General features: G+C 49.3%; 1 protein-coding gene across 3 annotated transcripts in view; it reads right to left on the bottom strand.

Moving 5' to 3' along the window:
* LOC117010494 (neuronal acetylcholine receptor subunit alpha-7-like) overlaps positions 1-4,304 on the bottom strand; it is a 62,079-nt gene extending 57,775 nt beyond the window's left edge. The window contains exons 1-2 of one of the 3 annotated variants that reach the window (XM_033085002.2): positions 3,996-4,304; positions 72-215 (exon numbers count right to left, since the gene is read on the bottom strand). In XM_033085002.2, coding sequence (XP_032940893.1) covers positions 72-150 — 79 coding nt within the window. In that variant the 5' untranslated portion in view covers positions 151-215; positions 3,996-4,304. Of the gene's footprint in view, positions 1-71; positions 216-390; positions 566-979; positions 1,049-3,995 lie in introns of those variants that run through there. The other 2 variants (XM_033085001.2, XM_033084999.2) reach the window with 2 other exon arrangements.
* Between the last annotated feature and the right edge of the window lie 9,500 nt (positions 4,305-13,804).

Here is a 13,804-nt window from a genome sequence, read left to right as displayed (position 1 = left end):
CTACAAAAAAAAAAAAAAAAAAAAAAAAAAAAAGAAAGCCCTGGACAACACAGATGCACAGATGAGCTTACCTTTAAAGAGTGAGAGGAACAAGGATGACCAGAGATACAGTGCAGAATAAACAAATGCCAAGCACTTTTCTGAGAGCATTGTCAAAATAAGCTGGCTCTCCTTCCTGAGCAGAGGGTGAAAGAGGATGAAGTCTTGAAGACAGCCTGCAACAATGGATGGATTTGGCAATTACAGTAATAAGGCATCAAACCACCTTCCCACCAAGGGAGAAAAGTGCATTTGTTCATGTGCTTCTCCAGTCCCCAGGAGCGAAATCAGCTCAGTGCTTGCTCAGTAAATCCAAACACAAAGGAACAGGTTACATTCCTTTGGACTCACATTGCTGGACACACTGAGCCTTGCCCTGGTCAGGAGCAAATGAAAGTGATCCTCACACACAGCTGTGTGTGTACTGCAAGAAGGGGGAGGGAGTGTGCTGCCTCGGAGACGCTTTCCACATCTCCACATATTGTACCTAACACAAGACAGCACGGCTGCAGTGTTTCCAGCGCTTGCACTCGAGTGCCTCTAGAGCTGTTTCCCAGTGAAATGAATTTGTGTGTGTCCCTCTCTGCTCTCTCCCAGCTGCCAGGGCAACTTGCAGCAAGCACCTGTGGCACACACCTGCCTCTTCTCCCAGCAGAGGTGGCAGGGGAGATTCAATAGTGTAAAAGTTTGAAAAGATGAAAACAGGCAATCTCCTGTTTTTAATTTCCCTTTCCCTATAATCACTTCCACCAGAGCAGTAGGGAGCTGCTCTGAGTGTCCTCTTCCCGAGCTGCCCACTATGGGATTTAGCACACACCGTGGTTCTCTTTCCTCCCCACAATTTTATTCACCAGCCAAAGAAAGGCAAGGTGAGGCAAAGTCTTGAATTAATTATATTCATAATTTGGGACTTTCTTCGCTCATTTGCCTGAATACTCACCCACTTCTCTTTCACTGCAAGCAAGGACACGACTTTGCACTTCCCCTTGTTGAATTTCTTGGGGCTCCTGCCTTGGAAGAGTACAACCCTGAGCCGACAGAGAAAACAGCAGCAACTCATGACTCCGGGGAGGAGGAGGGATTTGGGCGCTGCTATAGAGAGGCTGCAGTGGGCAGTTGCAAGCTGGTAGGAGAGCAGAACCCCAGGATATGGGGCACAGGGTGTGCCAGGAGAAGGACTTGAGAGGTTGAGTAGTGAGGCACGGGCTGACCGTGGGGCATCCCTGGCTGGAAACATCTGTCCTAGGATCAATTGCAGAAATGCAAACTTGTAATGCTCAGAAAATACATGAGAAATCAGTGGTCAAAGCACCACGAAAGGGGAGGAAAACAGTACAAGTGGGGAGATCAACACTACCATCATCAGTTAGTAATATTCAAACGTCTTCTGCAGTTTTCATGATTGCATTTCCTTTTAACAAATATTAAATAGATTTGGAAAGCTGGAACCACAAGGGGCTGGTGTATACCCCAGATGCAGCCTGGACTGATTTAGCTGGATCCTGGTGCACTCTCACTCTGTCACTGGAAGGCAGGTTGTCTTCCTGGCAGTCTGGAAAGGGTTCTCAGCTGCTGGCCCTCCTTTTGCAGGCTTGCCAGAGAGCCCCAGGTGAGCTTTCATCAGCCAGCTGCTTGCGGAATCCCACCCACGTACAGCCTTCTCTGGGCTCTTCCGGGTCCCTTCTTGCCCCCAGTGGGTAGGAATGGGGACAGAATGGGACCTACTGCTGGGACTCCATGAAGACTGGACTGGGAGACCCCCTTGGGGGCACTGTGGCCTCCGACCGATCCTAGCCTGGCTATTAGGGTCGGGGGCTCCACTGAACTTGGCAATTTTATGCAGAAAGAAAATCTGACCTGACTGACTGGGAACTAAAAATCTTTAACAATAGAAAACAACAAACAGCAAGCCAAACAGTTTGTGCTGAATGAACTGGGAAAGATGGTACAGGGAGGCCAGTTCCATCCACGAGGGCAAATGGCCAAAAGCAAGTGTTAGGGCATGGCAGGGTATTTATGAACTCGGAGGAGGGGAAGAATTAGGGCAGAGTTTAGGGACGGGGTCCAATAGGGAAGGGTGATTAGGAATATTAAAATTATTGCAGCAAAAAGGAACTAATGATAACAAGGGAAGCAGAGAACTTTCTGGCAATGATCAACACACTGGAACTGGAGGATTCTGGGGGTGATTTTTTACTCACCCCTACTGCAGGACTTTCCCATAGCCTTAAATTGTGGTCATCTGCATTTTTATTGGAGCTAACCCCAACATGGTATCAAGGCTAGGAACTGAAGGGGGGCTGTGCTCCCACTCTCCACCTGCACTGCTGATCTCCAGGCCATTTGATGCTGGGCCTCCCCAATGAGCCTGTGTGTGATGGTGCTAACAAGCTGGTGGGCAAGGCTTCTTGTGTGCCTGTGCAGGGAGGTCTGTAGAAGCTGGACCAAAGCCTCATTCAGGCAAAGTAGTGCTGCTTTCTACCTTTCTCAAAGAACTGCCCCAGCTCCTGATGCGACTATGACAGCAAGTGGTGGAGAACAGCAAGGTAGAGGAGGGATGCTGAGATGTAGTGCAGGAGATGCTCACTGACCCCAGGGCAGTGGCCACAAGGCTGATGGCAGAACTATTGCAGTGCTATAGGGACTGGGGACAGCAGGAGCTCCTATTCAGGTGGAACATGTCTGATAATGTTGAAAGGCGATGGACTAGGGGCAGCTAAGTGCTCAGGAGATCATGCATCAGACTTTCTTTGAGTTTGATACATGATCACAGCTCCCTTCAGGGGAAATCACTTGAGCAGAGACCATAGCAGGGATGCCTGTTCCTGCAGCCAGTTGTGCTGATTGTGGAGCACCTGTACCAAAACTTCTCCTTTTTCTTCTTCTCTGCTCCCCTCACATCCCCACAGTAGAACAACATGGACCATAGTTTTGTCCATTATTTGTGGTTTAGATTTGGGTTTTTCTTACATTCCTTTAAAAATGAAAGCTTTCATTACTGAGTACAACAAATATTGCAGTTATAGTTGCTGTACTCACTATCAGCCACTGGATGTGGCTGTCCCCCAACTGATGGCAGAGTGTGGAGACTGGGGGTATCTGGATATCTGAGACGTCCTCCTCTCAGGTGAAATATGTCCAGTGGTGCCCTGTGGGGTGGAATGTCATGCTCCTCAAAGCTGTCATCTCCCCACACTGAGTACATGATGGATATCTCCCTCCTCTTGCAGAGGGGTGCTCAGGCTTGCTCCCAGCCCACTACAGGAGGCACACTTAGCAGAAGCAGAGCAGCCATGGCAGTGCATAGCTGGCATCCTCCCAGCTGTCCAGGCAGATGGCACAGCAGTTGTTCAGCTCCTTGGCCATGCTTGCCATGTGCTATGGGGTCTGGAGACCCCAGCTGGGGATGACAAACCACTTCACTGCTTCTCACTGACACTGCAGCAGCGAATGTTGTGCTAGAAAAGTGAGGTCACAATTGTCTGGCCCTAGGACGGATGGAAGTAATACCCATGTTCCTCAGGAAAAAAACCTTCCCTGCTCCCCAGATGGAGTGTTCCCCTCCCAGATAATTTCTGCTGCTACAAGAGTAGCTCCTGAGTGCCCTGGCTGCTCAACAGAGAGCTCTGTTTTGCAAATGACTCACAGGTCACTGATCTCACAAGGATGGCAAATCCACCTATGTTATGGCTCTCTGCAAGTAGGAGACTTGGTGCTGCAAATATCCCACTTTGAGCCTGCAAATGCAGATAGCCAGAATGCAGAGGCTTTGCAGTCCAGCTCCTTTTCTGCACTCCTCAGGTCTTAATCGCGTTTCAAAATTAGGCTACAAGTGAATTCCTTGAAATGCCTGGGTTGCTTTGTTCCACAGCCAGCCATTTAACCATGTCATCTGGCAAAAACAAGCACCTCTGACAACCAAATATACACGGTGGAGTCTAGAAAACATAACTTACTGCTCTACTGAGCTGCAACCAGGTTCTTTGTTGGAATCACTGCTCACACAGTGCAGGAGCGTCAGGAACAGTGATCAGTGCAGGAGTCCAAAGGTGTGTTTCTCTCACAGGCTGTTGTTAAGAAAGGATACAATGAGAACAAGATTATTGCGCAAGTCTGATTTGCTTCTCCTCTCGTATGCCCACCAGAACTGTGCTGCCACTGCAAAAGGCTTTCCCAGAGAAGATAAAACCATGCTTTTCTGGCTGAGATCCTATGATAAGGATGCACACCTGCCCCTCAGCTCTAGATGTTTTCATTGCTCAGTCCCCATCTCCTAAGAAATGGATTACACGAATGTAGAAACCAGGATTTTTCACCAAAGAGCTGGGAAGTAGGCATTTTATCACTGCCACTTCCCTGTGAAACTGCTGCAGACTGGGGTTTATAGACAAGGTCCATGTCAAAGCTCTACCTAGTTGTTCTGAATGTGTTGTGACCTTGTGAAGTTATGTGACTTGTTCCTCTTCTTGAGGTTAGGTCTCCTCTAGGTCACATTGGTACAACTCAGCAAGTTTGGAGGTGGGCATCCTTCCTCTGTGCATGAGTTTGTCTGCAGGTGAGACAGCTCTTCTACCACCTTTCACCATGCTTGCTGCTGAGTTTGCTGACAGTCCTTCTAGCACTGACTTGACTTTCCAGCCAAACCTCAGCACCTCATGCTGTGAGCCAATAGAGGTAAAGGACAACTGGTCACAGTCACACTTGAACAGCTAAGCAAGAAGTAAGGAGGATGAAGAAAGCCCTAATAATGCAGGAAGTGCTGGAAAGTGCTTTATCCCATGAGTTGTGTGATTTGGAGTAGTCTGGCAAAGGTGTCAAGTGCTGGAGTAGATATAGTGCATTGTTCAGAAGTTGCATCACCAGGATTTCGCCATGCATGTCAAGCTGCAGAGACCACTCACTGGGTTCAGCTCCTCTCCAAGGAAGGTGGATGACATCAGGCCACATATGCACAGGCCAAGTGACCTTGCTGGTGCGGCTGGGGACGCTGGAGCATAGCGAAATACTGCAGGATGTGAATACTTGGCTGGTTAAGCAGGGAGCTGGGCTGGGGTGACCCCAATTCTGCAGGGTGCTGGGATGAGGAAGCCAAGGAAGTGAGCTATGGAGAGGTCCACTGCTGGTGCAGAGGGAGACAGATGGGTGGCAGGAGGGTCTGCATGAACTAGGGATCTCCACTAGTGATGTCCATGAACATGGCTCCCCACTCCTGCAAGCAGCAGATGCCTTGTGGGTGGGTTGAGGTGACAATGGAGCCCTGCATGATCCAATGGCACATGGAACAGAGCTGCACAACACAAGCCAAGTGCAAGCCCTGCCAGGTAGGTGAGCAATAGCCCCGCATCCCCAAGGGCTCAGGCTGTGATTCTTCAGGCTCGGCTCTGTCCTTTCCCCTCAAAAGAGGAAGAGAGGTGTAGGGCACCGTAGCAGAGCTCAGCTGGGAGGGTGAGTTCCCCTCCTTGGGTGCTCTGCACTTCTGGGCATGGTGGGTGTTCAGCTGGCGAGGGAGCAGTGCCAGCCCTCGGCCCTCCTGACAGGGACTCAGCCAAGATGGGGTCTGTGCTCATGTGCAGTGCTCCTGGGGTCAGCCCGCATCCTTGAGGCCAGCGATCTTCTTATCTGTCCTGCTTCCCATCTCTACACGTCTTTCTCCAAATCTCCTCTTTCCTGTTGTGCTTCCTCCATTTTCTGCTCTCCATCCCTTTTCTTCTGTTTCGGCCCCACTTCCTGGTTTTTCCACTCTGCCTCTCTGTTTCCCAATTTCTCTTTCTCCTACTGCCAGACCCTCAGGCTTGTTTTTGTATCCTTTTTGTGCATTTTTTTAGCCCTTAACTTCCTTCTCCCCACACGTCTTCCTTTATCCCCGTTTCCCTTTTGCTCCCTCCACCTTCTCCTCCTCCTCTTCCCTTCCTTGTCCGTGTTTCATTCTCCCCTGTCCCACTTCTTGACTCACCATCCCTTCTCCTCTCCCGGTCCTCCCTTCCACTCTCGGACATAACCCCACTCCTCGCTCCCTACCCTTCTCCCTCTCATCCCGGAGCAGGGTCCCTCCCTCTCTCTCTTATCCCGGCGCAGGGTCCCTCCCCCTGTCCCGCCGCTCTTCGTGGCCGGGACATGCGCGCTGTCCCCTCGGAGCCCACGGCGCTGCGGCCGTGCCCGGCTGCGCCGGGCCCTATGGCCCCGTGGCTCCGTGGCCCCATGGCCCCGTGGCCCCATGGCCCCGTGGCCCCATGGCCCCGGCGTGCTGCCCGCTGCGGCGGGGCCTCCGCCTGCCCGCGCTGCTCCCGGATGGCCCTGCCGCACCGCCGTCCCTCCGCGGCGGCCCCGGCCCCCCGAGCAGGCCCGAGGCGGCGCCGTGGGAGCCGGCGCTGGTGCGGCGGAGCGCGCTGAGGCGCTGAGGGACGGCGGCGGGATGTCCTCTGCTGGCGGGAGCCGGGGAAGCGGCAGGGACCTTCCGGAGCCAGCCCACCGCCACACGTGCGCTCGGTTTAAAAAGGCTCCCCACACTGACTCGGCCGTCTTGGTTATCGCTGGGCACGCGAAAACCGCTTCTGGTGCTCCCAGGAAAGCCTGACACAGCCCCACAGCCCGAAACACCAGAGATCTGCTTGAGTCCCCCAGGATTCGGCCTCATGTAGTTGCAGAAACACAGAGTATTCTGAGTTCGAAGGGACCCACAAGGGTCAAGCCGAACTCCTGGCCCTGCACAGCACCATGCCAGAGGATCACACCATGTGTCTGAGAGCATTGTCCAAATGCTTCTTGAGCTCTGTCAGGTTTGGTGCTTACACTTCCCTGGAGAGGCTGTTCCAGTGCCCAGCCACCCTCTGAGTGAAGAGCCTTTTCCTGATATCCAACCTAAACTTCCCTGACAAAGGTCACGTCATTCCCTCAGGTCCTGTCACTGGTCACCAGGGAGATCAGTGCCTTCTTCTCTACCTTCTCTCACAAGGAAATTGAACAATGGAATAAGGTTTTACCTCAGTCTCCTCTAAGCTGAACAGATGAAGTGATCTTAGCCACTCCTCATATGGCCGCCCCTCAAGATTCTTCAAAATCTTCATAGTCTTCCTTTGGATACAAGAACCTCAGGACCCCAAAATCCCTGCCTGACTAAACCCAAGGGTGCCTGAGTTGCCCCAGGGCCTCAAAATATGCCCAACCCTGCTCTAGTCCCCTTCCTCTGAACATTGCTCAGCATTTTCCCCCCAGCCGAAGTAAATTCCCCCAAACACTCCCATCCCCACGCTGGCAACTCAAAAACCTTTTTAGTCCTGCTCTAAGGTACCTCCACTTATTCCCACAGTCTACCTGAGTACTTCCAGTATTCTCCAATCCTGTCAGAGTACACTCCCGAAGCTGCATTCCAGGCATCCAAATACTTCTGAGTGGTCTTCTGACCAACCTCTGCTTCTGAACTCCTGAAAGTCCTTCTTCAAAGACCCACAAACCATAATTTCCTACAAACACCGTATAAAACTTTTTTTAATTCACAAAACATCTGTAAGTCCCTTCCAGGAGCTACCAAACAAACCATGGCTTGCCCATGGGCCCCAAAATTTCCCATACCCTGTGTCCAGGTTGCAACCATAGACACCCTGAAGCCTTTCTGCTGGGCCATGAATACATCTCAAATCACATCCAACTGCCCCCAAAGACTCATCTAAAATGTCCACAAACAACCTAAACCCTAAATCCTCCCAAGACTTTCTCAGACTTCTCCAAGGCCATGCCAAGGTCCATACACTGTCTCACCAAACCCCACATATACCCAAATGTGCCATAGCTCTTGCTGGCTCCACAAGATTCCATACCCTGCCCATTTCTACTCAAAGCACACAAAATTTGTATTCTTTACTACAAGGGGGATTGTCTGAATGGACTGCTTTCAACACTGAGGTGTGCTGCTTTCCCACAAAATAGGCCATTAAGTTTTACAACTACCTAGCAGGTTCTGTGCAACTTTTCTGTAAGTAAGCTGCTAGCTGTTTTGTTGACCCTCAGACGTTATGGTGCGTGAGCATCTGGTGAGACCTAAGCTATCCCCTTCTCATAGAGAGATGCTCTTGGGAAGGCAGTGGTCTCCTGCCACGCCACCACACAGGAGAAAACATGCCAAGGGCAAAATAGGCTCAACTTAGAGATAGCAAGTGAGTTTATTACTAACAAAATCAGAGGAGGATAATGAGAAGTAGTTTAAGCCTTTAGAAACAACTTTTCCCCCAACCACTCCCTCCTTCCCACCGACAGTGCAGGGACACATGGCATAGGGTTTTGGTCAGTTCATCACCTAAGGTTTTCTTCTGCTTCACAGAGAGAGAATTTGTTCCCCTGTGAGACCATGGGGTCCCTCCCATGGGAGACAATTCTCTGTGAATTTCTCCAGCATGGCTCCAAATCGCAGGAGTAGCAGTCCTCCAACAGCTGCTGCAATGTGAATCTCCCCCACGGGCAGACAGTCCTCCCAAAACTGCTGTGGTGTGGGTCACTCTCCCATGGGCTGCAGCGCGCCAAGGACAGGCTGCTCCCACCTGGAAGCAGGGCACCTCTCTCCACTGGGTCTCCCACCAGATCACAGCCTCCTCCAGGCATCCACCCACTCCAGCATGAGGCTCCTCCATGGGCTGCAGGTGGATGTCTGCATCCCCCATGGATCCTCATGGGCTGTGGGTGGATCTCTGCATCCCTCTGGATCCCCATGGGCTGTGGGTGGATCTCTGCATCCCTGTGGATCCCCATGGACTGTGGCTGGATCTCTGCATCCCCCATGGTTTCACATAGGCTGTGGGTGGATCTCTGCATCCCCCATGGATCCCCATGGGCTGCAGGGGCACCATGCAGCTGTACCACAGGCTGCGGGGGAATCTCGGCTTCAGTGCCTCGAGCAGCTCCTGCCCCTCCTTCTCTACTGACCTTGGTGTCTCCACGTTGTTTCCCTCACATGTTCTCACCTCTTCCTCTTCTCAGCATAACTTAAAACTGCACTCACACCTTCACTTCGGTTCTTCTTAAATATGTTATCATAGAGGCATTACCATCATCTCTAGCTGGCCCAGCCTTGGCCAGCAGCATGTTCATCTTCAGAGCCATCAGCCATTGGTTCTGCTGGACATGGTGGAAGTTTCCAACAGTTTCTCACAGAAGTCACTTCATAGATCTTCATATCAGGTCTCCCCTGCTATAAAAAAACAGGCCAAAAACCAGCTTTCCTTACTTGATTCCTGGTGCATTGGACAATCTCTCTGTACTCTCCCAGGCTATCTGTGCTTTCCTCTATCCTCTGTGTGTTTCCTTATGTTTGAGTTTGTCTAGGGGTTCCTTCTTCATCCATGCAGGCCTCCTGGCATTTTCTGCCTGACTTCTTCATTGCTGGGTGCATTGCTGCTGCGTTTGAAGGAGGTGATCCTTGAATATCAACCAGCTTTCCTGGGCTTCTCTTCCCTCCAGAACTTTATCCCTAAACACCCCTGAAGAAACCAACGTCTGCTGTCCTGAAGTTCAGGGTACTGAGCTTGCTGCCCACCTTCATCATTGCCCTGCAGATCTCAAACTCCACGATTTCATGGTCACTGCAGCCAAGACTGTGCTTGGGCTTCCCATTCCCCACCAGCCTCTCCTTCTTGGTGTGAACAAAGTCCTTCATAACACGTCTCTTTCTTCTCTATCACTTGGAGAAAGAAATTACTATATGTTCCAGAAACCTCACAGATTGCTTATGTCCTGCTGTATTCTTCCTTGAACAGCTGTCGGGGGGTTCAAGTCCCCTCTGTGGACCAGGCTTGTGAATGTGAGGCTGCTCCTATCTGTCTATGGAGGGACTCATTTGCTCAGTGTTCCTGGTCAGGCAGCCTGTAGTGGGCCCCTGGTATAATGTCACCTGTCCTCAACTCAGACCCATGAGCTCTCAGCTGGCTCCTCATCAATTCCAGTGAAAACCTCCATCCACTTCAGAGTGTTCTTGGTAGAAAGAAACACTCTTTCCTGGTAGCCCCTGCCTGTTTCCAAAAGAGCCTGTAACCTCTCATTCCAATGCTCCAGTCCTCAGAGTCACTCCACTATACCTCTGTGGCGCCTGTTAGCCCATCTCTAACTCCTCTTGTTCATTCCCTATAATGTGTGTGTTGGCATTTAAGTTCAGTCCTTGATGAAGGTGACATATGGACTGTAGTATCAAGAATTCCTTTGTGACTTTTCATGTGTTTTTCTCCTGACCTGCTCCAAGTTCTGGGCATCTCTTGCTGACTTGCCATCAGACTGGAAGGACTAAGAGGGACTGAGGTTCCCATATCCTGACACCTTGAATTTAAAGCCCTCTTTACCAGCCTGGCAAACCTATGGCCGAAGATGCTTTTTCCCTTCTCTGACAGACAGACTCCATCAGCCCTTAGTACAACAGGTCTCTCATGTGGTCCAAGAACCCGAAACCTTGACTGTGGTACCAGCCTGTAGCCATTTGTTGATTTTCCAGATCTGATTGGCCCTTTCAAACACCTTCCTTTAAAGGTAGGATTAATGAAACAGTAGCCTATCAGTGACATCCCTGCTACGACTCCCCAGAAAGCAGCCCCTCTCCAGAGAGTGTCAAGTCATCAAATGGGCATCTCTGAACTTCTCAGAAGTCACATACTGCTATCAGCTCTAGCCTTTACTTAGTTGTGCTGGCTGTGTTGTGGGACCAGATGGGGCTGCTTTACTGGTTGTTATACAGGGACCAGATGGGGCTGCCTTACTCAGCTCCAGTGCCTCTTGTGATGTGACACGTCTTTCCTCTTCATGTCTCTCTGCAGAGAAACAAAGTGGTTATGAAAGGGCAGTTCAGGCTTCAGGGAAGTCTCTTCCACCTGTGGTCCTTGCCATTGCAAGCTTCCTTTCTTTATTATTAGCCCCCTTCCCTTCTGTGTGTGTGCTGATGAGGGAGGTTTTTTTTGGCTGTTTGGTTGTCAGCTTATGAGGCCACTGCAGGCTGAGTTTGGGACGAGCTATTTAACACCTTTTCAGTCTCCCTGATGTTGTGCAGCCTCCTCACTGCCTTCTGCCGCTCAGCCACCTGCTGCAGGAGGTGCACCACCTGAGCAAATGTTCTGCACGTAGTGTGCTCCCTGTCCCTGCCCCAGGAAAAATGTCTCTTCCTGCAGTCTGAGATCTACCCTATCTATCATGGTGGTATCTCCTGTCCCCACCCAGACAGAACTGCTGTAGGGAGAGGCTGCATTGCAGACCTCGGATTACAGCCACAAGGAGATTTTGTATCCCTGCCTGTTTCAGAGGACTTCTCTCTGATCTACTGCTGTGATAAGACCAGTGACACGATTGTCCCATCTCCTTTCCTTTGACTTCACAAAACCAGAAGAGATCTAGTGAGACCCAACCACAGCCAGGACCATTCACCTTTACAGGAGGCTTTCTGCAGTTTTCCAGTGACACCTACAGACCTAATTGTAGAAGTCTCTGCTGGGATTATGGAAGGCCACTCCTTTGGCAGGAAAAGGTTATGGGTCCCCAGCATACCTGGCCCATGCCTTTAGCATCAAAATCCCTCTGTTCTGATAAGATTTCAGCTTTACTTTTTCCACAGGTTTTCCAGGGAAAGGCACATCTGTAAGTGAGCTGTGAGATAGATGAGTTATACAGTCTTGAAGAGAAAGGTACACAGCAGAAAGAAAGTCTACTTCAGCTGTGGTGGTAATTACAGACTAGCATGGACACTTGAGCCTCTTTTGCTCTAAATACAAAATGCGAAATTAGCCAAGCCAGCTGGAACAGCTGATGGTGCAAAGTAGGTACCTGTGTGAGTTGCCCAGCCTCACTGCTGGCAGTGCCTTCATGCCTTTATGGCATAATGTCAGGGTATGACAAATAATACAGGGAGGGAGCAATTAATCATTAGCAATCCAGAAAGGGCCTCACACACCTCTATGTTTCATGCATTAGTAGAGAGAAAAGTCTCCCCTTTATAGAATCTCTTTTGTGTGCTTGGATAAATAGAGTCTTAACTGATTCAAGGCAGATTCTCTGACCAGGGAAACAGCAGGTTTTGGAGACCCTTGCTAGAAATATTTCCTTACTCCTTTAACCTATCCTTCAAAACAGAACTAACTGTAGTTTAACCTAAGCTAATTTCACATGGTCATTTTAAATATCTGAGATTATACTTCACACACTGTCCGTGTAAGCACAAGTTAATGACATCTGGCAAATGCAGGGGTCTTTGCTTTGTGCTGCACAGCAGTTCCGACACACCCTTATATCTATAAAATACTTTTAAAAAGATTGATACAGTGAGAAGAGGTTAATCTTTTCTGAAACCACCCTTTATTAAGAAACATAAACATCTGTAAATTTACAAAATTATAAGGTATTAAGTGCTTCTTGCTTCCCAGTACAGTGGAATTCAGAAGTGGCAGGTAAATTTGGCATTAATCTTTTTGGTGTATTAGTTCCAGGGCTGCAGAACTGACCAGCTAGTTTTGCAAAAGATAGCTGATCTCATTCCTCTGACAGGTTTAAACAATCTTGTTTCACTTTGGTTTCAGACTTCTTTTCTGCTCCTTTTGACAAACACCAGTGTTTACTAGTGATAGCAAGGTGGAGCTGTGGGAACAAGCAGGCTCCTTAAGAAGGATGCAAATGGAGAAGAGAATTCAGGCACCGAAAGAGCTCCTTTGTACAGTGTTCCTCAGGGACAGTATGTTCTTGGCATTGGGATCATCTTCTAGCTGGACTGGATAAAGGTAGTCACAGGTTCAATTTGCATCAAGGTCCCTTTATCAGCAAGTACTCAGATTCCCTTGAAATACATACACCATGAAGCATCACAAAACCCAACTATCAATTTTTTTTTTACCATGTAAGTGTTATAAAGCAAGAATTTCTCACGTAATACACTGTCTTGGGTTACAATACCGGGTGTGATAAAAGGTATCTATTCTATCACCATCTCCGTGGGAGATGTTCTGCTAATGGGCCATCCATTGAAACCAGGCAGGGCATTGTTCTTTATCTTTTCACAACCCATCCTTCCTCCAGCCAGTCATTTTCTGCTAATGGCCCATTGAGTCCCACTGTGCGACTAACAAAATTACTTCATCCCATTGGAAGTTGCTCCAGCCAGGGGAAAGAGCCCAACATTTCTTACCAAGATAAAACAGAGGTTTTGAGACACTAAAGTAGCCATTTCTCCACTAGACTCCAGAGGGAAGCTGGATTTCTCCACATCACCACTGGACATCCGGAAGAAAACTGCACCTTCTACAGGAGCACTGCTTCAACTGAATCACATCTGTCACTACAAAAGGACTGCAGCCACCATTTAATGGGACTGCTACCAACACCCTGCCTGACAGGGTGTCAGGTTGTACTCTGGCTTTGTCAGGGCTTGGAATTTGTTTCTTTGTAGTATTGTATTTCTATTTTAATTTCCCTAGTAAAGAACTGTTATTCCTAATTCCCGTATATTTGCCTGAGAGCCGCTTGATTTCAAAATTATAATAATTTGGAGGGAGGAAGTTTACATTCTCCATTTCAAAAAGAGGCTCCTGCCTTTCTCAGCAGACATCTGTCCTCCAAACTAAAACATACACCCAGACCTGAACTCCAAAGTGAGACATTACACTGCTGTGGAAGTACTGTGAAATGAAAAATCCAGTTATATCCATTGTAATTGTCACTGTAACTGAACTCCAAATGCGATCTTTTGTGTCACTTCTCATCTCATTTAACACTAAAGAACAGATGTCAGTTGCAGAGATGTACAGTGGAAGGTGTT

This window comes from Catharus ustulatus, chromosome Z (assembly GCF_009819885.2).
Source record: "Catharus ustulatus isolate bCatUst1 chromosome Z, bCatUst1.pri.v2, whole genome shotgun sequence".
In the NCBI taxonomy this organism is placed as follows: Eukaryota; Metazoa; Chordata; class Aves; order Passeriformes; family Turdidae; genus Catharus; species Catharus ustulatus.
This window is presented reverse-complemented; position numbering and strand designations above follow the sequence as displayed.